The sequence below is a fragment of the Ictalurus furcatus genome, chromosome 1, assembly GCF_023375685.1.
Source record: "Ictalurus furcatus strain D&B chromosome 1, Billie_1.0, whole genome shotgun sequence".
NCBI lineage: Eukaryota > Metazoa > Chordata > Actinopteri > Siluriformes > Ictaluridae > Ictalurus > Ictalurus furcatus.
Genome location: NC_071255.1, coordinates 31,975,190 through 32,000,123, shown reverse-complemented (window position 1 = coordinate 32,000,123; position 24,934 = coordinate 31,975,190). Strand labels below are relative to the sequence as shown.

The window sequence follows — 24,934 nt, the reverse complement described above, 5'->3', positions numbered from 1 at the left end:
TGGGGATGTGTCGGTTGCGATCGAGTCGGCTCTTTGAATCGGCTCTTTATTTTTGCGTGTTTGTTTGATTTCAAGTATGATATGTTTGCTATTTTGTTGATATCTTGTTTTAGTTTAAAAACCAAAAACAACGAAAACACACACACACAAAAATATGATGACTTTTATTTTGTAATATGTCTCCTAACTCTACCGGAAGTCCTCTCCGCCACTGGAGTTGGTTTCACATTGTGGGAGGCGGAATTAAAGAGCAATGAGCTGGGAATCTTTGCACTCTGCTTTGTAGCAGGTTGTGTGAGGTGACTTTGCGGGGTTGTCGGTGTGAAGACATGGCCGCTGTCTCTCCGCTGCGGGCTTTCCGGCGTGTGGTGAGCGGAGTAACGCGGCGACACTTCGGCTCTTTCCGGAGGAGCGCAAACACTGTAAGACCTTCACCACCATAAACATCCAAACATCTCTCAGGCATTAAAGGGGTCTGAAGGATAAAAACAATAAATACACACTTTGCACTTCTTCTACTTTTTGTTGTCTTGCCTTTTATGTTTGTTGGAATCTAACATGCTTTATTTATTTATTTTTAACCCACTGCATTACTCCTCACCTTATCATCTTTATTAATGTTCATGAACTATTAGAAATAACTTCAGGGGGGTGGGGGCGGGGCTGCGCTGTTGTGTGGGGGCGGGGCTGCGCTGTTGTGTGGGGGCGGGGCTGGGGACTGTAATGTTGGGTGGGGGCGGGGCTGTTGGGTGGGGGCGGGACCGTGCTGTGGGGGCGGGACCGGGGGCTGTGCTGTTGGGTGGGGGCGGGGCTGGGGACTGTAATGTTGGGTGGGGGCGGGGCTGTGCTGTGGGGGCGGGGCTGTGCTGTGGGGGCGGGGCTGTGCTGTGGGGGCGGGACCGGGGGCTGTAATGTTGGGAGGGGGCTGGGGGGGCTATAATGTTGGGAGGGGGCTGGGGGGGCTATAATGTTGGGAGGGGGCGGGGCTGGGGGGTTGTTTGGTAGCTGTCTAGATGTAAACATTAGGAAATGAAGGCTGAAATTCTGATCTGTCATTTCATAATATTCATCTTTTGATCTCAAACCCAAATGTCTTCAGTGTACAGTGAAAACAATAGAATATTGCCTTGCCGTTCTGATTCTTTCAGAGGGGACTGTACCTCAAATACCTGATGGCAAAAACGTTTAGAAAATGGTCTTTTTATTCCTGAACATGAACGTGTCAGTAACATCTCTGTATAACAAACAGGAAAGAAGCTATTGTTGAAGAACTGTTTCAGACATTTGACCTTGCTCTGACCTTGACCCTGTTTATAAATCTAATCAGTTCATCTGCTGGCTACACTGATAATTCCATATAAATCTTATACACTTTCAACCACTCGTTCTCATAGCCTTATATAACCATATTGAGAACCTAGGATGGACACACAACCCCAAAAAAAGATTAAATATTAATGCATCTCTTCTCTTTGCACAACCCCCCCCCCCTTTTTTGGACCCTGTCACTTCTTCTTTTCTTGTTTTATGTCTGTGTAACTTGTTGTTTTATAACCCAACATCAGGCTCGGAACACTGCGTTTCTCCTCACTTTACCTCCGTTATCTTATCTGGGATATGAAACCCTCAGGAGAGTATCTTGTGCAACTGCAGTGTTTGCACTTGACAAAGGTAAAGTTTTTAAAACCTAAGCTTCTGTTCATGTGCACGATATACCGTATCAGGATAAAGGAAATCTATGACTCCAGAGTCTCCTTTTCCTTTCTGTTCAGCCGATGAAGTCGTAGAACAAGCCGACTACTTGTACAGCTGCGGAGAAACCGAGAAACTTTACAAGCTCCTGCTACAGTATAAGGACAGGTAGGCAATACGCTTTCCTATTATTCTCAGATGGGAATGAATTTCGACTTCCTAGACATAACTAACAGGCAGCGTGTGACGGTAGAAAGGAAGAGGAGTGTTACTTGCAGGCGATGCCCTTTAGTACTCTCAGAGCTGGCAGCGACGAAAAGCTTCCCGAAACTTGCTCGGATTACTTGTGTAACACAATAGACCGACCACAGAGCTGGAATTATTCATAAGTACTCGGTTCCAGACCTGGGTTTAATTACTGAGGATTTGGATATTCTGTTGTCAAAGCAAAAAAGGTCAGAAAATACAAACTAATATGAAATAGTCGCAGTCAATATGGAATAAAATCCAAAAATAGTCCAGCATTGCAAAAAGACTCATTTATTTATTTATTTATTTATTTATTTATTATGGCAGGGGTTATTGTTGTGGCCTGCAGTATTTCCCCAAGAATGGGTCACACAGGGGGGGGGGGGGGATTGAGGATTTAATAGAATTTTGGCATACCAACACAGTTTCTTCATGAACATCACATTAAACAGCGCAGCCTACAATTTTTAAATTACAGGGTGTCCCAAAAGTCTCAATACACAGGGGAAATTAATACTTTTTTTTTTTTTTAATTTTTTGGCCAAATGTAACTGAACAATCTCCTACATGACTGCCATTTCTTTGTAAATGGTCTACACTTATAGCGCTTTACACTCTCATTCACACAAACGCACCAATGGTAGCAGAAGGCGCTAACTTGCCATCGGGAGCAACTTGGGGTTCAGCGTCTTGCCCAAGGACACTTCGGTATGTGGAGTCACGTGGGCCGGGAATCGAACCGCCAACCCTACGATTAGTGGACAACCCGCTCTACCACCTGAGCCACAGCCGTGTGTTTTGTAAACACACCGAGGGGGTCGTCTCTCCCACTCATGATGAAGTCGTATTCAAACAGCTGAAAGCCTGTACATTTTGACAATAAACCGATTTGCATTGGGGGTTGAATGATTTTGATTGCAACTGTATGGATGTACTTGCATGTCCATCGCAACCTTCAGACAGCTTCCCAATCCAGCCATGAGAATGATTCCAATACATTCTACTTTTGTCAAAGGCGTTTTAAAAGGGGGAAAAAAAGACCAATATAAAGTATGCAAAATTTATGCTAAAAAAGTGTTAATTTCCATTGTGTATAGAGACTTTTGGGACACGCTGTATTATTAAAAAAAAGTGTCAAAGGTCATCAATGTCTTGGCTATTTTTTATTTATTTTATTTTATTTTTTAAACAGGACTATTAGGGAAATTTGCACATTTTTTATATTTACAAATGAAAGCTAGTTGCTGAGAATCATTATTTATAAGGTGTTCTGACAGAACGTGAGGCTGTTTTCTGGTTTGTCCCATGACATTGACCTCCAGACCACTCGATTCAGTGCAGTGTCACTAGGTCTTGCACATACAAACCTTGTTAAGTCAAATTAGGAAAAGTCGACGCCTCCTCATCTCCTTAACCTGCCACCGATCGACCTAGAAATCGTTCGAAGCCGAACATGTTTAAGCGTTAACGCGCTCTGAGAATTCAAAGAGCCTTCCAAATCCAGTATAGACGCGTTTTTACTGTAGAAAAGAATGTTGCCCTTTCATTATTCATTATCTCTTATCACGGTTCACAGTATATGCTGTGGGGGGAAAAACCCTTTCAAAACTCCAAACCCTACTCTACCGTGTTTAGTTTGAGTAACGCAGCCTTTTCCTCTGTCGTTAGCGACGATGCGGAGTTTCTGTGGAGACTGGCTCGAGCTTCACGCGACCTCACTTTGCTGAACAACATGACCGCTGACCAGAAGAAAAAACTCACCTATGAGGCATTTGACTACGCCAAAAAAGCTCTGGAGAAAAACGAAGCCTGCTTTGCTGCACACAAAGTACTACATGTGCTTTAGTGTTCCATCAGTTTTTCTTAGATCAGTGAATCTCTTGTAACATGTTAACCCCCCCTTTACTTTTTAAAGTGGTATGCTGTTTGCTTAAGTGATGTAGGAGACTATGAAGGGATCAAAGTTAAAATTGGAAATTCCTTCATCATTAAGGAGCATTTGGAGGTAAGTTGATCATTCTCTGAACATAGCAGAGTCTGTAATTTATTGGTACGTTCTGATAAGCACAGACAGTCCATGTTTCCTCTTACAAATGAGAACTTTTCTCTCACACATTTGGGTTAAACAGGGGGTGGGGGGGGATGGTGGCTTAGTAGATTTGCCTCGCACCTACGGGGTTGGGGGTTTGATTCCCATCTCTGCTCTGTGTGCGCAACATGAGTTTGCATGTTCTCCCCGTGCTTCAGAGGTTTTCTCTGGGTACTCCGGTTTCCTTCCCCGGTTCAGACATGCATTATAGGCTGATTGACATCTCTAAATTGTCCACGTGTGTGATTGAGCCCTGTGATGGGTTGGCTCCCTGTCCAGGGTGTCCCCCGTGACCCTGTGTAGGATATGCGGTACAGAAAATGGATGGATTTGGATGGATGCAAACCTGGAAAAGCATTTCTAAAATACGGTCAAGGATGCTTCAGAGCGGTTTTTGTATCTGGTGGTTCAGGGACCTAAAATGAATAGCATCAAGAATTCCACCAAGTAGCAGAATACTTTAGCCGAAAACCTGCTTGCCTCTGCCAGGAGGTTACGACTTGTTCGAAGTGCAAAAATGGCTGCGTAACAAAATCCCTTGAGTTTTGCAACCACCATCTCAGTCTCTGGATTTGACCCGAATTGAAGCGGGAGGTTCACCCGCACAAACCTAGTGGGGAAATGTTGTCCGTAGAGGAGTGTCCAAGATCCTCTCCAACTCGAACGCTATTAGACAGTACAGGAAGGAGCTCAGTGCTGTTATTTCTCTTGTGGAGGCGTTACCCAGTTAAAACATGGGGGTGGGGCGGCTGACCGTTTTGAAACTAATGTTTTGCCGAGGGGGGAAAAAAAGTGCACTAAAAGAAAGATTGTAGTGGGGAAAAAAAAAGTAGTATTATGCTAAAACTTTATTATCCCTTCATGTTTGACGCTTTAAGTGAAAATATCACTTGTACCATTTATTCTCATGAAGCGTGCCAATGCTTTTGGGGTTGGCTATATGCTATATCTCTTTACGCACAGTTTCATCAGGAATGTGTGTGTGTGTGCTATTTCCACAGAGGGCTATTGAGCTTAATCCAAAAGATGCCACTTCTTTCCACATCCTGGGTTATTGGTAAGTGCACGGCTTCTGCTGGATGAAGAAAGCCACTTCCAACCGTTATTCTCACTTGATGGATACAGTGGAAATGAACATGGCTGCCATCGGGTTGGATTTGTGTTTCCCTCCTCAGGTGTTTTGCCTTTGCTGAATTGCCATGGTACCAGCGTAAAGTTGCAGCGGTTCTATTCGCATCACCACCGACTGCTACCTATGAAGAGGTAAAATGCTAAGCAGAACTATATCACCTGTGCAATATTTAAAAAAAAAAAAAAAAAAAAGTTTGGAAAGAACATTCCTGGCTTTTAAATCTACGCTTTGGTGTTTACAACCTGGAATTGAAATGAACTTCTCAAAAGGATTGGACTTTGGTCTAACCATGCTAACTCATTTAGGTTATTGTTTTTGAACCACTTCAATGTAGCCTAAGGTCATTGTCCTGTTGGAAAGTGAACGTCTGTTCCAGTCTCAAGTCTCTTGAAGACTGGAACAGGTTTTGTGCAAGGGTTACCTTGTATTTTGTCCAGTTTCCCAGTCCTTCCTGTTGAAACGCATACACAATAATATGAATCTACCGCCACCATGCTTCACAGAGGGGATGGTGAGTAATGTTGGGCTTTCTGCAATCTGTTCCAAGGGTAAAAAAAAAACCTCAGTTTTGGTCTCAACATGCCATAAAACGTTTTCTCACGTTTTGAGTCTCCAACAGGCCTTTTGGCAAACTCCAAACTGGACTTCATTTGGCTCGCCAGTTTTCCATTAAGCCCAGGTTTGTGAAGTTGTCCAGGCTGTTAGTTGTCCTGTGAACAGCTTCTCACAGCTGGTCTGTGGCACTCCCCAGTGTCTGCAGAGATGCCCTTGGCCTCTTGGTTGCTTCTCCGACTAATTATGAATTCTAATAGGAACTGATTAGACATTTACTATAGGGGTTTCCCAGCAAAGTGTGGGTGAGTAATTATTACCCCAATGTACAAAAACTATTTTGTATAGATGCATGACAATTCCAAATCCCAATGAAAGTCCATTTCAGGTCCAGGTTCTAACACTACTGGGATTGGGGGGTAGAAATACAAGCCACTATATATGCATGCTAAGCATATATTTTGTTGTTATTAGGCCTTGGAGTTTTTTCTGAGAGCTGAGGAAGGTACAGTACTGACAGCTTAAGGTTTATTAACATTTCCAGATATTTACACTACAGTAAAATATTATCTAGGGTTAAAGCGTGGGTTTTTTTTTTCTTTCCCCAGTGGACCCAAACTTCTATAGCAAGAATCTTTTGATGCTTGGAAAGACCTACATGATGCTCAAGGACCAGGAGAAAGCACTTCTATGGCTTAACAAAGCCCAAGACTATCCTGCCATTACAGAAGAGGACAAACAGGTTAGAACACCCACGAGAGTAAGATTTTTGACATACCACAGTGCTGCTGACTTCTTGATTCCGATTGGTCCGAAGGTATTGATTTCATTTTCTATAACAGCAGCTCATTCACAGGGATGCGTGTAGTAATCAAATGTTTACTATTAGGAGACAGTTATTTAACATTTATGGGAGGACTCTCCAGTGTCAGCACATAGTGAGTTTACACTTTATGGTTTCTCTTTAAGGTGTGTTTACTTATTAACTGGTAAGGAGACGACCGTTTATAGCCGCTGTAACGTATAGCAAGTGATTTAACGGGAACTACTTCGTCTCGCTGATGTTCCACAACGTTAAACGTAACTGCCAATAGTTAGAAAGCATGACGTGTCATTCATAACTGAATTAAAAAATTGTAATCGTTGGCAAATTGCTGTTGAATAAAACGCTTTAGGATGTGCTGCTAAGGGAAATAATCCACTTCAGGGAATCACCTGTTGTTGATTTAGCATGCCCCCCAAATGTTTTATTCCTTACTTAAACACATTCCCGTTGTTTTTATATTCTCAATTTACCATTTTGGTTCCCAACAGGTTCACAAAGAAGCACGTGACCTGCTCAAGAAGCTGAACCACTGATGGATGGATCCATCTGTTTCAATTCCAATAGCCTTAACTGGGAACACGTAACCTTTTGAATATTGTCTCGGGTTTAAAACGAGCTTTTATTATAGACATATAATAACAAAGTACTAATGATTCGAATTACACTGAGTGTAATGTGACCAATCCTGTCTGCCTGAACTATTACCCATAGCATTTGAAAGTCAAGTTTAGAAAAACAGATTTATTAAATATGGTTCTCTAGAATAAAAATATTCCCTCCGCATCCTTTCCATTGGCTGACATTCTTTTGTTTTCATATATTTAAATGGGTCAAGAAAACCAGATCAGTGCATGCGTTTACAGAATTTATCCAAGTCATACGCTATATGGCTAAAAGTTTGTGGACAGCTGACCATCCCAGTCATACGTGGGTCTTCCAGAAACTTTTTTGCCACAATGTTTAAAGCACACAATTGTATAGAATGTGTAAGAGCTCCATCAAGACATGGTGTGAGCCTGAGCCCGGACCTCAACCTCACTGAACACCGACTGTACCCCAGACCTCCTCACACATCAGTGTCTGATCTCACTAACGCTCTTGTAGCTGAATGAACACACATCCCCACAGCCACTCTCCAAGATCTAATTGAGGTTATTCTAACAGAAAATAGGGACTAAATCTGGCATGGGATGTTCAGCAAGCACGTACAGATATGATAAGAGGGGAAGTGTGCTCACTAATATGTCACGTTTGATATACGTTTCTATAGTAATCGCTTGGTTATAGGGACTTGTATGCTTCACAATAATTTAAGCCTACTACTAAATGGACAAAAAAAAAAATCCTGATTAATAACGGTAAAGTTTTCTGTAAGGAGACATTTATTTAACATTTAAGTAAAGGAGGAGTCTCGAGTATCAGCAGGTTTTCCACCACAGAAGAGTCTTCAGGACAGAGGATTTTGCAATCATCTGGCAACATTTCAAACTGCCATATTTGTCTTATTTACTTGTTTATAAGTTTATAGCTGGTATAATGGGAACTAACTAGTCTTGTGGATGTTCAGTGTTAAACGTAACTATAGTCAGGTAAAAAGATAACGTCAATTAATTAATTAAAGTCAAAATTGGCAAATCACTGTGGTATAAGAGGAATGAAACGCTTCAGGATGTGTTATAGAAAAATAATCAAACACTGAGGTGGTAACAGTAACTCTGCTTCATTATCATGGATTATTTTCACACTATAAACAGCAAGTCCTGAAGCGTTTTATTCCTTCCTGATACACTGTTTTTGTTGCGCTGATTTGTTCAGACAGAAGCACGACGCCATAGCGAGGAGGTGTACTTGCTGTTGTTTAAGCCATCGGTTGCCGAGACAAAGTGATCCGCATCCTGTCTCAAACTCTGAAGTGCACATCCTTTTATTAATTATTATTATTATTATTATTATTATTAATGAACGCATGGGAACTTGTCCAACATTGGTGAGGAACTTTACTGTAATGACTGGATCATAACACAACAGTAGCAGCTCTGAGACAAACTCACTGGTTGAAGTGGACAGAACTTCTCCCTGCTCTAGTAATGTGGCAGAAAAGCACCAGAGGCAGATTTTGGTAGGTTTCACATTTCAAAACAAAAGGAACAACAAAAAAAAATAATAATAATATTATATATAATGGACAATTAAAAAAAAAAAATACAAGTTTAAACAGCCTGTAGCATTCAAGTCTGTAATAAACTCAGGGTTAGCTGTGAGACATGTTCATGCATCATTTCATGGGAAAGACAAACATACTCGACAACCAGACACCTGGGGCAAAGAAATTAATTTTTAAAAAAAAGAAAAAAAAAAAGAAAAGAAAAAAGCAACGTCTCTTCTTCCTATTGAGGTACTGCACAAAAAAAGTGGTCTTTAAAATCTATGTACTTGCTTAAATAGAAAATGTCTTTATTTCTAAAGCACAATGAAATCACATACTGGCATTTCGGTTTCTTTTAAAACAAAAGGTACAATGGAAGATGTGTATATATATATATATTTTTTTTTAAATGGCCAGACCTCATTCTCACTTAAACATGTTGAAAAGGGTTGTTTGTTAGTTACATCATTTTTTAGTTTCAAGCTTCACGCTCCACAGTCTAAATGTTCAGTGTTGTTAGCTGTTGGTTCACAATCTGTGTACGTCACCTCGTCAATGAAGGAACGAAAACAGGAGAGAAATAAACTGAAAGGAAACCGAGGTCAAACGAGTAGCGCCGTGAAAGCCTTGCATGGAAGCTTCAGTGATGCGAATTTATCCTCTGCTGCCTGTTCTCACACTCCTGAACACTACTGTAGACGTCAACGAACCCACAGCGGCCGGCCTTCGAGAGCGAGCGAATGGTGCTGAGGGTCGATTTGAGCGTTAAAGGAAAAGTCCATCCTGTTGGTCTGCGATATATTTTTCATCAGCTCGTCTGCTGGACCGACATCGGCACAACGGGGCTACGATGCTACGCAATTAATAGTGTTTAATAGCAGAAAAGAATGAAAGTGACCTCAACTCTATTGGGAGAATCGTCAGGTTTTGCTGTGATGGAGAGGACGCGAAGCTCTGGGGGGGGGGGGGGGACGAACGAGCAAGAGCTTCTCTCTCACCGTTTTCCAGCGCGGTTTGACGTCATATTAAATGTCACGCGGGAGTAGCGGAGACGTCGGCGTGAACTTGAAGCCGGACTCGAGGGCTCGGGACGCGGCTCGGCTAGTTACCGGTCCACGAGATGGCGATGGTGTTTGGTGGTGGTTTCCAGCATGGACGCTGAGGCTGATCTGTTTGAGCAGACGGGGAGAGAGCTGGACAGACCGAGAGCGCTGCTGCGTCGCTCTCTTGAAGCGGAGATGAAGCGAGGGATTCATCCCAATCCTCAGTTTAGGGAAAAACAGACCAACATAGTGACAGGAAGGCGGGTCGATTTTGGATTTCGTTACGAATATGCAAATCGTTCAAGGGTGGAGTTCTCCTTTAATATTTCAAATACTCGCACAGTGATTTGTTGCCACAGTGAACTTCTCTTCAGCTCCACAATCGACACGACGGGTTCCGTTCGATTCTCTTAGCTACAGGGACGAGTTGCGTTTCGGGCAAATCTAGAACTCGTGATTGTTTCTGCTTCAGATAAAGCTGGTCACATTTATTAAAAAAAAAAAAAAAAAAAAAAAAAACACACAACACCACGACTTCATGCGACTATTATTCCTATACGTCAAGAGAACGACGATGGACGTTTTGCGCAGCGGTGTTCTCACTCTGCTCGTCTCTTATCAAAAAACGTGCTAACGGAATATCGTTCCCGTCTCCGCAGTAGTCTACGATCGATCTAGTCCTGTTAAAGCCCTCAGTGTAAATGAACAGCCGTGACGTGCAGGGAGCGAGCGGCTTTGTCCTTTCACTGGGAACTCCTGTCTAAGAACGTGTACTCTAAATGTGCAGCAGCTGAGGAGAGAGAAAGAAGAAGAAAGAAAGAAAGAAAAAAAAAATACTTTCGGTCTAAAGTGACAACTGCAATACTGTCCTGTGTGTTTAGATGATATGCCACATGGATTATGGATTTACTGCATGGAGTTTCGTGTGTCTCGGGGAGACGGGGAGGGAAGGGGAGAAGGTTGATCTTCTCTGGAGACAGCCATGCAACTGCAGCACAAACACAATTTAAGATCAAACGGAAAATAATAATAATAATAATAATAATAATAATAATAATAATAAAATAAGATTTAAAAAAAAAAAAAAACCCAGGCACCGGACTGAACTCTACAATCATTCTTCACGAGCTCTATAAAACTAGAGCTGTAGTTATGGTTTTAATTATAAAATCCTCTCTTTTGTGTGTGTGTGTGTGTGTGTGTGTCAATCCCCTTAAAAAAAAAAAAAAAAAAAAACAAACAAAAAAATACCATTATTGTATTTAGATTTCTGCTTTTAAGATAAGGAAAAAAAACAAAAACAAAAGAAGCTAAAATGCTTGCATAATCATGGGGAATAATGTTATGGAGATTGCTAAACGAGGTTTCGGATTAAGATTTGGTTTAAAATGACAAAATAGCTTATGTACATTGATAGTTCTCTGTGCAATTTTCTTTTCTCGTGTGTGTGTGTGTGTTTTTTTTTCCCTCCCCCCCCCCCCCCCCCCCGTCCTGCCAGAAGCGCTGCTGCGGAGAGGACAGTTCTCTACTCTTGTCCGAATCCTTCGGTTTCCTCGATGGCGAAAAGCAGCTTCTCTTTTAACTGTTCGAAGCTTTTGTACGGGGGCAGGTCCAGGCGATTAAAGCTGCAGAAAGTCAGAAAAAGTACAACGTGAGAAACGGGAAAAAACACGACACGGCTGAGAGCAGAAAGCCGGAACGTTGTGAGGTATAGAAGTAAAACGGAAGGAGTTTTCACCATGTGTGACTCCGGGGAAGCCAAGTCTCCTTGCCGACCTTCTCGATGCAGAACTTCTGAGGTCCGTTACTCCCTGTTTAAATAAATAAATAAATAAATAAATAAAATAAATGTGAATATTAAAACAGGATACATACACGGAGTTGCCAGTTTATTAAACTTATGAATCACACTATTCCTTTTGCATGCTGTGTGTGTGTGTGTGTGTGTGTGTGTGTCTCACCCATGAGCTCGGCGAAACCCCCCAGGGGAAGTCTGCAGGTGCCCGTGACGAATTGCAGCAGCCGCAAACGAACCTCGTTGTCCACCTCCTTCACGAACTGCGCAAATAGATAAATAAATAAATAAACGAAGCAGGCTTTATTTACTAAAATATTTTATAATTCACTTTTGACCTGTTGAATGCTCGATTCTGATTGGCCAGAAGGTGTTGACCGGCTGTCTATAATAGCAGCTATAAACATCACCACACAACAAAACTTCGCTACATCAAAGATCAGACGCCTCGTTATTTTATACTCGGTTTATGTGGAACATCTGGCATACGCGTTGGGCTTATAAAAAATCAGTCCGTACAGGATTACACAGAATTAATTTTTTGGATTGTCGCGGCCAAAAACGCTCGATTTCGCTGCGGCGTTTTTCTGACGTTCGTGATGCGATTTGCAGTTTTTGTGCTTATTTTACGGAAAACTACTTGAACTGGTGTGTTCCGCAGTGATGTTTGTCGGTAAATGACACCTTTTAGCTGTACGCGTGTTCGACACACGTGAATCGATGACGTCATGTGACGCGCCTCGGTCCGAATCTGCGGGAAACCTGCGGTAATTTTGAAAAACTGCAAACTCCTCCGAATATTCGCTTGATTTTGCGTTGCAAAAATAAATAAATAAATAAATAAAAAATCACGCAATAACGGAGGGACTGACGAATTAGGCGTTACTACAGATATATTAGAATGGAGCACATCTCGAGAATATACATCCGTGATGTGAATCAAGTCAGCACTAGTGTCTGAGCTGCTGTTATAGAAAATTAATTCACATCTTCAGACCAATTAGATTCAGGAATGCAAGAGAGATTCAAGAAAGGAAAAAAAAAAATAAAGGTAAAGTGAGGGAGGCACTGTTTGTAGCTGCTATAACGAAAGTGATAACAGGAAACTAACTTGTCTATATCTATCCGACTATCTATCTGTCTATCTATCTATCTATCTATATTATATATATCTACAAACACATATATATACACGTATACACACGTGTGATTATGAGAGAATGAGTCGATATGTACCTGCCAGAACCACATGATCTGTTTGCTGTTCCTGGTATAGTGGCGATACACAGTGTTTCTCTGCCAGTCCTGCAGATCCACCTCCAGCATCCCGCAAAGCATCACCTAACATACACACACACACACACACACACACACACACACACACACTCTCTGTGCACAGTGTGTATACAAATCTACCAGAAATGACCAGTATGACTGGCCCATACAGTATCTGAAGCTCTGGGTAGGATATGAAAAGAAGGAAACCCGAATTGCACACAACAACAAAGGACCTGGGAAACGCCACAGACACGACGGGCTTTACCTCCAACTCCTTTTCGTCAAAGTACTGCAGCCACTGCAGCGGAACCACCTCGTTAAAGCCGTCCAGAAACGCTTTGGTCTGACCCTCAACACCTCGAGAGAAGCGCCACTCTGCCATTAACCTGCGGAGGACAATCGCATCTTCAATCATGCGTAGCGTTCTAACCGGACAGTCGCACGGTCCTCTGGCTGTGAAGTGAAACCCTTACCCGATGTACTCCTCCTTGTTCTCCTCCGTCACCAGAATGTTATCCCCGTCTGGTTTCAGGTTGTGGGACGTGATTTTGCCCAGGATCTCCATATCGACAGTGAAGTACATTTCCAAACTGCACTCCTCTATGTTGTTGTCTCTACGAGCACAAACGGATGCACAGTAATGAGTACTTCCTACTTTTTAAGCGAGTACGACCTCCGACTCGTCGTAGAGAAGTAATGGCCGAGAGCTGAATTACATTAGTTACGAGCGCAATTTTTTCCCCCTTATCCGAGGGAAATGTAGTTCATCAGCCAACATGCGCCGTCTGTTTTCTGCACTGCGATGCAGCTACGAATTACACAGATAACGAGTAACGGAAATCATTACTTATTATCTACATAACACGAGTGCAAAACTAAATGTAGAGGAGGACAATAAACATGTGCAATTTGGCCAAAACATACCTTGTAAGAGATTAAATATTCTCCCACCTTGTCAAAATAAACAGAAGAAAATACAGAGGTGCTAAAGTAAAAGGGGGGGTTTCCTCCAGTTTCCTCCCCCAGTTTAATGACATATAGTGTAAGCTGATTGGCATTTCGAAATTGTTCGCAGTATATGAATGTGCGCGCGAGTGTGCCCTGTGATGGGATGCCACCCTGTCAAGGCTGCCCCCCACCTTGTGCCCCAAGTTCCCTGGGATAGGCTCCAGGCTCCCCCACGACCCTGTGTAGGATAAGCGGTATGGAAAATGGGTGTGTGTGTGTGTGTGTGTGTGTGTGTGTGTGTGTGTGCACCATGATTCTTGAAGTCTCCTTCCTACAGTCAAACATGTGCAAACATTTTGCTTGTGCTGTGATTCGTGGTTTCTGCTTTCATCAGACAGAAGCACGCACTCATCAGCTTTCAAACTCTGCTGAAAGAGCATGGACTTGAAATGTGACCCTGCTGGAAAAAAAAAAAAAAAAAAAATCTTCATAGAATTTGTAATGGTCCATCCATCCATCCATCCATCATCTATATCGCTTTATCCTTTTCAGGGTCACGGGGAAACCTGGAGCCTATCCCAGGGAGCATTGGGCACAAGGTAGGGTGCCAATCCGAATTTATAATGGTTTTAATGGGAATTGAATTGGTTTTTAATGGAAACTGTAATGGTTCCTATGGGTCTCCACTAGGATATCGTTGCCTGTGTCATGTTATGTCTAGTGGATACCATTAAGGGCCTATAATGGTAATGGTTTTAATGCTTAGCTGATGGTTTGTAATGGTATTTGTAGTGGAAACCATTAGAAATGTTCATTTTTAGCAAGGGGGGGTATAACAGGATTAAGTAGGCACATTTACTTACATGCTCCACATGTCACCATCACGAACCATTACTTTGATAGCACGTGCACTAACTAATCACAGCGGCACGCGTCAACAATCTGTGGGTTTTATGTGGGTTATTTGATTTTCTCCTGATTTAAGAAACCACAGTCTTGCATCAGCTCACAAGACCAAAGTCCATGAATCCACAGATCAAGTACTCACATAAAAACTTGTTGCAAAGCGAAAGTAACAGCTACCAGAAATACTACTGGAGTGCGTACTTTTTCTGTTCGGTGAGCTGGCGTTTCGGCCGAGTGATTTTTATTTACGTTTGCTTTGACCCCTGCTTTATGTGAGACAGCAGAAAGACGTACTGTAGTAGTCGAAGCTATCGCAGAATATATTGTAAATATCGTAAAATCGACAAACAGTAAACGTTAGCACCTCTGAAAATAGACATAGAAAAGGTTTAGACGCTGTGTTCATCTACCCGAAAGGATAGATCATCATGATACATCCTGACAGAGAGAGAGAGAGGGGGGGGGGGAGAGAACAAGCGATGGGAGAGAAGAGAGCAAGAGAGAGAGCAATAGAGAGTGGGGGGGAGAGAGCAAGAGAGAGGAGAGAGAGAGAAAAATAAAGAAGGGGGGAGCAAGAGATGAGAGAGAAGAGAGCAAGAGAGAGGAGAGAGAGAGAGAAATAAAGAGGGGGGAACAAGAGATGAGAGAGAAGAGAGAGAGAAATAAAGAGAGGGCGGGAGCAAGAGATGAGAGAGAAGAGAGCAAGAGAGAGGAGAGAGAGAGAAATAAAGAGGGGGGAACAAGAGATGAGAGAGAAGAGAGAGAGAGAAATAAAGAGAGGGAGGGAGCAAGAGATGAGAGAGAAGAGAGCAAGCGAGAGGAGAGAGAGAGAGAAATAAAGGGGGGGAGCAACAGATGTGAGAATAGAGCAAGAGAGAGGAGAGAGAGAGAGAGAGAGGAGAGAGAAATAAAGAGAGAGAGGAAGGGGGGAAGAGAGCAAGAAATGAGAGAGAAGAGAGCAAGAGAGAGAGAAAGAAAGAGAGAGACAGGAGAGAGAGAGAGCGCAAGAGAGGAGAGAGAGAGAGAGAGAAAAAGAGTGAGAGCGAGAGAAGAGAGGAGAGAGAAAGAAAAAGAGAGAGAGAACATGTTCAATGTTATGCTTTCGGGGAGACTCGGACGGGTTCGGGCACGGAACATACCGGATCCAGATCAGCGAGTTGTAGAACTCCGGGTCGATGGACTCCAGGTCTTTAAGGAGGAGCTTCTTGTTGAGCATGCGCTTGTAAAAGGGCAGGGAGAAGCCTGTATCGATGAACTTTCCATGGAACAGCGCCTGCAGACACACCGTACAGGGGTACACACGTTTACACGGACGCTCCAGTGACGCACGCACGTAACCCGCTTACTGTTCTTACAGAGACATCTTACAGAGACTGTTTCACAAATACATTCATCTGCTTCAAAAAAAAAAAACGACAAATTACTACAGAAGGAATGCAATACAATGTGCCATGCGGTTAGAGGAAAATAATCAACAGCACGGTGGTGATTAGTGATGATTTTCCAGCAACAATATCCCTGTATGTTTTAATCCTCTTATACCGCAGCAATATGCTAACATTTCATTTTCACTAAAGAACGACATCATACTTTTATCCATTCCTAATTGTACTAAAGCTTGCGAAGCATCTTTGTCGTCATCGTACGTTATAGCAGCTATAAACAGTCCTCACCAGCCCGTGTTTCGTTTTGTTTTCCTCTCTTGATTAGAATAAGACCGAAAACGCAGCTTGTCCACTTACTGAGAGGCCGCAAAGACTTTTCCATCTTCCTACTTTACCTCTGACACCGGAGACTCCTTCCATAACGCTGAATAAAGGTCTCCTTACAGAAAACCTCGCCTTATCACTGCGCTTTTTACATCGGTTTACGGTCAAGCACGTGACGTACAAAAATCCCTGTGAGCGAGACGTTACTATAGGAACTACAACGTATTAGACGGGGCGCATTAAAATACGCACTGCAGCTGGGAATGATGTCAGGACTGCTGTTATAGAAAATGAATCAATCAATCGATCAACACTTTCTGACCAGTCGGAATTCAACAGCGCTGTACGAGATGAAATAATATGAGCTGGAAACAAACTTGCCATGGCGATGAAGCGGCCGATGAAGCAGAAGTAGGACAGGTGATCTGGGTTGATGGTGGACGCAGGATTTATCTGTAGACAGTAGTTGCTCTTGCCGGCGTACTCAAACAGACAGTACATGGGGTTCAGGACCTCATGTGAGAGGAGGAAAAACCACTCCCTGGCCAAAAAAAAAATAATAATAAATAATTTTTTTTTTAAATGTAGAAAGGACACATTTACAGTAGAGATCTGGTTCAGGCCGGACATTCACATCTGTCCCGCGTGATCCGATTACAAGTAGACAGCCAAGACCCCAGAGCCACTGACTTGGTGGTCGGCCACGTTCATGAACAGGAGTGTAAGAGTTGCTCGTGCAGCTTTGCATGACGCGTATCTTCATTATCAAAGTAATCCCAAATGAAACGTTTATATTTAGATTATTAAATTGTCGGGTGCTCAGGTTGGTCAGTAAAAGCTGTGGCATTTTACAGTAGAGGATCGACCGACAGTGGATTTCACCGATAGCGATACTCAAGTCCCTACCTGCCGATAAACGATTAATCAACAGATATATAATTAAAAACTAAAATATATATATATATATATATATTATATATATATACACATACATACACACACACACACACAGAAAGTACTGACTGTACCATGAATATGTCCTGCACTTTTTTAATGAAATAAATACATACAGTACTGTGCAAACATCTTAGGCACACTGTTTTTTTTTTTTTGTTTGTTTTTTTTTTTAGTATAAACTTTGCTATAGATTTTTTTTAATTTTATAACGTTTACATTATCAGGTCAGAGCAAAAACATTTTAGATTCCTAAACATTTAGTTTTCCAGCACAAAATTAAATGTTACAGAAAAATGTCCGTATGTCAGTAAAAAAAAAAAAAAAAAAAAAAAAAAAAAAAATCAGCATTTTACATAAGAGACACTTTTCTTCTGCTGGGTTTTGCTGCAAAAATAAGAAGCGAGTGCGACAGTTGAAGTCTCCAGAAGAACTGTGACTGGTCCTGGAAGATGCTCAATAAAACTTACAGCTCATTGCCTTATAAAACTGCACTAATTCTACCGGAGACTACTATTTTTTTTTTTTTTTAAGCGAAAGGTCACGCTTAATATTGCCTTTGTTTCATGTATTACTGTTTACTGCTCTTTATAGTATTTTTTAAAAAATTGAATTTCATTATTTTTGAAGGCATCGTTGCTCTACAGCATTTCTTTGCATGTGCCTAAGACTTCTGCACAGTCCTGTAAATATTCATATAAATTAACTATTAATAAATATTAAAGTAAAAAAAAAAAGAAACTGAATCTAAACTGAATCAGAAAGTAACACTCCAAATAACAAATAAAATCCAAATCATCCAAAATGAATCAAAAAACACTTCAAATAACAAGACAATTAGTCAGTGATTTTTTTAATTTCACCTCTAGAGGCCGCTCTCGTGCTATACCATGACAGCGGTGCATACATTTGGTTACAAAAAATTTTTTTTATCATAAATTTAGTCATCGATTTAAAAATAAATTAATTAATTAATTAATTAATTAATTAATTAATTGAACGAACTTGACAACATTCGGTACGTAAGGAAGGTACATATTAAAAAACTTTAAAATCAAAACAAACCTGGCAAGGCCTCCATAGTCGAGTCCCTCCTCCCCTCTGAAAATGATGTAAAGCCTTCTCCTAAGGTCATACGGCTTCAGAGCCATGATCTGGAAAAGAAAAACGAACCCAAGTAGTTACACAACAAAACCGTTCCATGCTTACGATAAAAGATTATCCTGAAACTATACATCTGAGCAGTGTGGTGTTCCTGGGTGGATGTGCGGAGCTGGTGCTAGCACTTGTTGAACAGTGAGCATGCTTAACACACAGGGACAGGTGGAAAACTCTTACTTGCTGGAAAGAGTCTTCGAACAATGTCTGTCTAGAGACTGTGATCTTAACATGACTGGGTAGCGCGTTGGACTGGGGAAGAGAAAGAAAACAAAGACTGTGACGTCAAAGGAAAAAAAAAAATAGAAAAAAAAAAAGGGAACGTGTTCGTGCTGAATCCGAATGCAGACAGTTTACCTGGCACAGGTAGCGGAAGTGAGCTAGTTTCCATCGGAAGCTGCGCTCGTATGCTATCTGGGGCCCTTTAGTGCTGCAAGACAGAGGGAGAAGAAATGATACAGGAAGAGGATCATTATATTATTTGATGAAACACTTGACTGATATCAAATGCGATTTGACAATCTTTAACTTCTTTAAAAAGGTGCAACAATCAGTATTTTTCCTTTTCGGACTAATGATGTGGAAAATCATGTAGAAAATATCATTTTTAATCTTTAAGCCATTGACTTACAAGAGTTAGGGTCGGGTAGTCAGAAACACTAAGGGTTCACTCAAAACAAGGTGAGACAGCGTTTATTACGCCACCTGTGGCTGGAACCAGCTTCCAGAAGAAGTAAGATGCGCTCAAACCCTAACCATGTTTAAAACCAGACTGAAAACACATCTATTTAGCCTCGCATTTACTGACTGAACACTACGCTGCACTCTACTGATCGATCTAGATCATTTTAGCTCTGTAACATTTACATTTTTTATTCTTTTTTTTTTTTTATCTCCTGCTCATTTCAATGCACTTATCTAATTTTTATTTCTTGTTCTTATACTTTTTTAATACCTTGTATACCTATAATGAATGCACTTTGAATTACCTTTGTGTATGAAATGTGCTATATAAATAAACTTGCCTTGCCTCAAAGCAACATTTTTTATTATTATTATTATTATTATTATTATTATGAGAGGGGGAAAAAATTAAATAATATAATAAATAAATGGTACTAAACCCTTTTCCCCATCAATGCCGCATCAAAAACTGATGCATGCCTAGTGCAGAGAGAAGACGTGTACTTACACAGAGGACTTGCCAGTCCTTGGGTCACTGAACGTTGTGGTGCGAGTGTTGTGATCCACAAAGTAGCGCACGCCTTCTCTTGTATAACGGATCTCCCAGCCTTCAGGCAGAGGATCCTCGTTCTGCAGCCTGCACACCAACAAATATGATTAGTATCGTGTTGAAATGTCAAGGTTTAGATACTAGTGTGACGCAAATTAACCCAAAAAATATAGCCGCAAGCAGCAATGGTGGATTCCTCCTCAAGATTGCGAACGCGTTTGGATCAGTGGCGGATTTGAAGTTCATTTTTGTAGTTTTCCAAAATCAGGACTCCGTGAGAATTTTGGAGAATTACTTCGTGCTGATAAAATGCGACTTTAACATCATTTTTTACATTTATCCCTCCTGTTATAAACATTAATCTGAAAGAAGTGTACTTTGGCTGGATTCAAGACAAACAGCACCATCTAGCGGACGATAAAGATATTGTTAAACATAATAACACATCTCAAAGACAATAAACCATTTAATATCGTTGTTTTTGGAGATATGAGGTTGCCATCGCACAAGGTAACATACTGTCGTGTCCTCATTGTGTGTGGCACAGATCAAGTCCATAGGTTAACGTTCCATTGATTAAACACAAGAAATACGTGCAGCTGTTGTCAATTCACCAATATGTAAATAGTTTGGGCAATTTTTATTTGATTTCTTATTGCTTATCACCCTATAGAAAGACATGTATTCTACACATATGTACAACAGTTCAAGTCAAATCGGACCCACGGTTCACGAGGAGAAGATTTTTGTAATTTTGGACAAATTTTCGATGTAGGGGAAAATCTATCATCGCGGACTTTATGGGTCCCGATGGCTTTTTTGTTCCCCATGAGAAATAAGAGTCAGACAGTTTGGACTTATGGGGCGGAGAGAAAATCACGTAGAATTTGGGAGTGGCCTGTAGCGCCACCTATGGGCTCATGTGGGCCATTTGTGGTGTGGGCAGTTACTCGTGCCCTGTAGTATCAAATGTGCCAAATCCAAAACTTTTTACCATTCAGATCTTGAGTTATTGGTCACTTCAGTTAGATAAGGAGAATAAGAAGAAGGAATACCAACTATAAAATAAACCCCTCAAAAAAATCCCATGTGTTTCAGGAGTGTAGGGTTGATCAGACAGAGACGAGACGTACCCTTGTGTGCGAGGGTCTTCCCATTGAGTGGTCTTCGTGTTGTGATTGACGAAATACACTCGATCGTTTGAATCCACGCGTCTCTCTGGGGACAAATGAGGCAGAGCCAAAAATTATAGGCGTGTCTCAATCAGCTCCCTAGCGCCATAGCTGGTGAATCAGTGTACGGCGTACATGAGTTCGAGCGCTGGTAAGGACCCTGGCTCCCTACACATCGGGACCCTGATGACTCAATTTCCGGCGACATGACTACGTACCCGCGTTGTAAAACGTCACCACAGGCAGGACCGATATCTTTGACATTATACGACACATAAACGTGTTAGCTTAAATCGCACACATACACAGAACGTCAAAGAAAGTTTAAAAAAATTTTTTTTTTTTTTTAAATCACCAGTGTAAGTAATCACGTGAGGGCCGCAACAACAATAACAAGCTGCTTACATTTGTGGACGGAAGTTGGCTGAGAGTCTGTCCACTTTTTTTTGTGTTTTGTGTTCATTCCCAACATAGTGAGCATCGATGCTCCGTGGTTTTTTCGGTGCATTGTGGGATTTTTTTCAAGGGAGCGAATGTTCCCGTGCACTGGAAGAGTTTTGCGATTGACACAGCCCTTAAGATGGCCGACTCCCTGATCAGTGCCCTGACTACTGAACTGACTAGGGAGCTGATCGAGACGCACCCTATGTAACAAATATAAGACGCGTTCCTCTCAGGAATGAGTCCAGCGAAATGGGGTTCGGGGATCCCCAAGGCTCCATGAATCATATCTAAGGTTTTAAAATAATAATAATAATAATAAAATATATATATATATATATATATATATATATATATATATATATATATATATATATATATATATATATAGAGAGAGAGAGAGAGAGAGAGAGAGAGAGAGAGAGAGAGAGAGAGAGAGAGAGAGAGAGATTTTTATTATTTTGTTACGGGGTGGAATTCAACCCACCATTATCAAAGCGGTATTGATTATGACTGGTTATACGACTTAAAATGGGTTTGAATTCAAACCTTAACGAAAATAAATAAAAACGCTGCAGTAAAGAAGCTGAATATTACTGTACACATTTGAATCAACAGCCTGATATCTGAACTGTTCATAACATCCATCAAACCATGTACAGTGAGTGACTTACCCCAACCAGGAGGTAGTGGACCCAGGGGGTCGTTTTCTGCAGACATCATTGAAGCCTGTGTCCGGAGCAGGAACCCAAGCATGCCGAGAGCAGGAAAGAGAGAAACTGAGTGGTACGATGGCTCGAATATATGTATATACACACACCACCGGAGAGAAGACCTCACGGCTAAATAAGCTAATCACCATCATCAAATGGAGATGAGATTAATCAGCATGTCAAAGGCCCAGAGAGTCACTGTGCAAATCAAAGGACAACACTTCACTGATGTGGAAGTGCAAAAGGGGTGGAGGACGAGATACTCAGCTTTATTTCTCTTCAAGTCATGCAGATCGGTAACCAAGCTGCTGCTAGGGTAAAATATCAGCGCTGTTTAGAACGTGTGTGTGTGTGTGTGTGTGTGTAATGTGGCTGCTATACCGAGTAGAGGTATCTCTGGTTGAACTGGTGCATAGCTCCCTGTAGCTGGCTTCTCTGGGACTGCCACTGTTCAAAGTTGCGCACCGACTCCATCGTTGGCCGCTGCCACGTGGTGGTCCGCGTGTTGTGGTCTACGTAGTAGATCCGGCCGCGAGTATCCACTCGCCTCTCCCAACTACACACACACACACACACACAAAATGTGTAGAAACGTCCAGACTGTGTAAGGGTGTTTACACCTACAATACCAGTCCAAAAAGTTTAGACATACTCATTCTTTATTTTCCCCCAACATTTTAGAATAATAATAATAATAATAATAATAATAATAATAATAAAGTCATCACAACTCTGGAGCAACACAAATGGAACTATGGGAAATATGTTGTGATAAAAAATCCAAAATAAATCAAAATAATTTTGGCATCTTTAAAGTAGACGCCCTTTTTGCCTAGAAATTTCCAGAAATGTATTCTTGGCATTTTCGTGACTGATTTCTTGAGGAATTTCCCCGAGATGCTTTTTAAACAGTATTAAAGGAGTTCCCACCGACGCTGGACTCTTTATCGGCTGCTTTTCGGGATATTTCGCTCCGAGTCGTCCGTTTAAATTAAATATTAGCTGTAAATAAAATGTTAGTTTTCCGACGGAAGAAATGAATACGTCGGCACGATTATATTTTTGTCTACAACTCCGATTTCAAACATTGAAATCAGACACCAGGTTTTTAACATGAGAAACATTTCTCCAAACTTTGGACTGTTAGTGTATAAGACCCCAAACTCGATCCACCTTAATGCAACGTTCCTGACAAACGGGAACTTGGGATTTTCAGAACCTCCGACTTCCCACATTAGATACGGATATGAATTGTTTAGAACGAATATGAATATTCACTCGGTTATCCGTCTACAAAAACTGTTGTTTGGTTCATGCGTAATCTATTTTTAAAGTGGATGTTAACGGCGCCGAGAAGAACACGAAAGAGCGGTTAAATATTAAAGTCTGACCCAGTATTCAGCTATTTAATCAGAATCTCAAAAGACTGCTTAAAATCTTCAAATCACAAGGTTATTTGTTTGTTCTTACTTTTCACTACGAGACGAGACTCGGACTTTCCGAGTAGGAATTGCAAGTTGGTGAGCCGCTCCGACGGATCTTTCCTACTGCAGAAGGTCAGGAGCTCAAGCCCCAGCACTGTCAAGCTGCCACTGCTGGGCCCTTAACCCTCAACTGCGCAGCTGTATAAATGTAAATACTCCACTTGGTCATGAACGCAGAAGAAAGTGGTCTGAGAGAAAGAGAACTGGGTTCACTTTGCATTCACACTGTTCCTAGCCGGGAAAGTGCACACGGCACACTTCGGTCCACTCCCTGGTCGCACTTGTTCCTTTTAGACGGAGAGCATTTAGAGATTTAGATTTATATTTACTTCTGGAGCCGAATGGCCCCGCCCCCAATTTTGTCTGTCATTTCAAACCCTTTGTGTCTCATGTTTTTATGAGCTGTATCTAACCAGTTCCTTATATAATCCTCACTCCGAACGTCGAAGAGAGACGCCGTTTCAATCTCCGACCTGATCACATTTTGGTGGCGCACGCTCATTTGGAGCGTTCACGTAAGGCCCAGAGAGTGAGGGGGAAAAACTCTGCCTAAATTATCTGCAATGAGCCAAGTGTGAAAACCCTCTTAATCCCCCCCGAGAGCCGGGACTGTATGAGACTCACCCCGGTGGCAGAGGCTGTGGTCTTTCCCACGTTGTGGTTCTTGTATTGTGATCGACGTAGTACGTCCGGCCATGTGGGTCCTTCCTCTGTTCCCACCTGCAGGGACGGAACCAAAACGTAAAAGCGCTGCATTCGATGCATCATCAGCGGCATGATTGTACGTAAGGGATAAAAACACTTGGGGCAGAGCATTTAGAGGATAAAATTATCAATGACAAGGGTGATGTGGAGTTAGTGTTCTCATACCACAGGAATGTGTCAATAGTTACAATTTTTAAACGTATTAAAGAATGACACGTCATAGTTTTTTATCGGTTTATAGTTGCATTTAAATGTGGTGCACTACTGCCTGATGTTGCCGTTACTAATTCGACAGCACTGTGGGGTAAGTCATACGATCAGATAAATAATCGTCTAGCGTCTGTGTCGTGATGATAACGGGCGCGGCTCACCCGGAAGGCAAAGGGTCTGAAGTGCTGACGTTGGGCGGCTGCTGTCGAGGTTTGGCTCCATCTGTGACTGTGCTGGTGTCTGAAGCAGCTTCTGCTGCGGAGCTGGAGGATGAAGCAGCAGCAGCTACTGTCTGACTGGGTGCAGATGAGGAAGAGGAGGCAGCGTCACTGCTGGGCTGAGTGCTGCAGGATACGGCTGCAGACTGGTGTGGAGAGGAGGTGGAGGTGGAGGTGGAGATGGAGGGGAGAGTGGAGGCAGATTCATTCTCTTCCTCAGTCCCACCTGCAGGGGGCAGCACCGGCTCTTCTGAAGTGGCATCAAGCTCAGAATTCTCCC

At 41.9% G+C, this 24,934-nt stretch overlaps 2 protein-coding genes across 6 annotated transcripts in view; one reads left to right on the top strand and one right to left on the bottom strand.

Moving 5' to 3' along the window:
• The first annotated feature begins 204 nt into the window (after window positions 1-204).
• Window positions 205-7,323, top strand: rmdn1 (regulator of microtubule dynamics 1). The gene is made up of 10 exons (XM_053636309.1): window positions 205-422; window positions 1,566-1,671; window positions 1,773-1,860; window positions 3,610-3,769; window positions 3,857-3,946; window positions 5,032-5,087; window positions 5,206-5,293; window positions 6,189-6,219; window positions 6,323-6,456; window positions 7,029-7,323. The coding sequence occupies exons 1-10, from the start codon at window positions 330-332 to the stop codon at window positions 7,071-7,073; spliced, it is 891 nt and encodes a 296-aa protein (XP_053492284.1). The 5' UTR covers window positions 205-329; the 3' UTR covers window positions 7,074-7,323.
• A 3,886-nt stretch (window positions 7,324-11,209) lies between these two features.
• Window positions 11,210-24,934, bottom strand: part of LOC128614688 (NEDD4-like E3 ubiquitin-protein ligase WWP1) — a 47,464-nt gene continuing 33,739 nt past the window's right edge. For 4 of the 5 annotated variants that reach the window (XM_053636243.1, XM_053636250.1, XM_053636258.1 and 1 more), the window contains 17 exons: window positions 24,598-24,934; window positions 24,146-24,241; window positions 22,419-22,593; window positions 21,999-22,053; window positions 20,845-20,929; window positions 19,670-19,798; window positions 18,835-18,907; window positions 18,658-18,729; window positions 18,385-18,473; window positions 16,747-16,906; window positions 15,796-15,929; window positions 13,276-13,416; window positions 13,068-13,188; window positions 12,761-12,865; window positions 11,691-11,787; window positions 11,468-11,540; window positions 11,210-11,354 (listed from right to left, as the gene is read on the bottom strand). The exon at window positions 24,598-24,934 is cut by the window's right edge and continues 6 nt beyond it. In XM_053636243.1, coding sequence (XP_053492218.1) covers window positions 11,255-11,354; window positions 11,468-11,540; window positions 11,691-11,787; window positions 12,761-12,865; window positions 13,068-13,188; window positions 13,276-13,416; window positions 15,796-15,929; window positions 16,747-16,906; window positions 18,385-18,473; window positions 18,658-18,729; window positions 18,835-18,907; window positions 19,670-19,798; window positions 20,845-20,929; window positions 21,999-22,053; window positions 22,419-22,593; window positions 24,146-24,241; window positions 24,598-24,934 — 2,042 coding nt within the window. In that variant the 3' untranslated portion in view covers window positions 11,210-11,254. Of the gene's footprint in view, window positions 11,355-11,467; window positions 11,541-11,690; window positions 11,788-12,760; window positions 12,866-13,067; window positions 13,189-13,275; window positions 13,417-15,795; window positions 15,930-16,746; window positions 16,907-18,384; window positions 18,474-18,657; window positions 18,730-18,834; window positions 18,908-19,669; window positions 19,799-20,844; window positions 20,930-21,998; window positions 22,054-22,418; window positions 22,594-23,507; window positions 23,900-24,145; window positions 24,242-24,597 lie in introns of those variants that run through there. The other variant, XM_053636274.1, reaches the window with a different exon arrangement.

Bases quoted from the DNA above. Each gene is read 5' to 3' on its own strand.
- rmdn1 (XM_053636309.1), top strand. From the start codon at position 330: ATGGCCGCTGTCTCTCCGCTGCGGGCTTTCCGGCGTGTGGTGAGCGGA. The intron at 3,770-3,856 runs GTACTACATGTG...TACTTTTTAAAG, and splicing joins CCTGCTTTGCTGCACACAAA to TGGTATGCTGTTTGCTTAAG. The intron at 5,294-6,188 runs GTAAAATGCTAA...TGTTGTTATTAG, and splicing joins CGACTGCTACCTATGAAGAG to GCCTTGGAGTTTTTTCTGAG.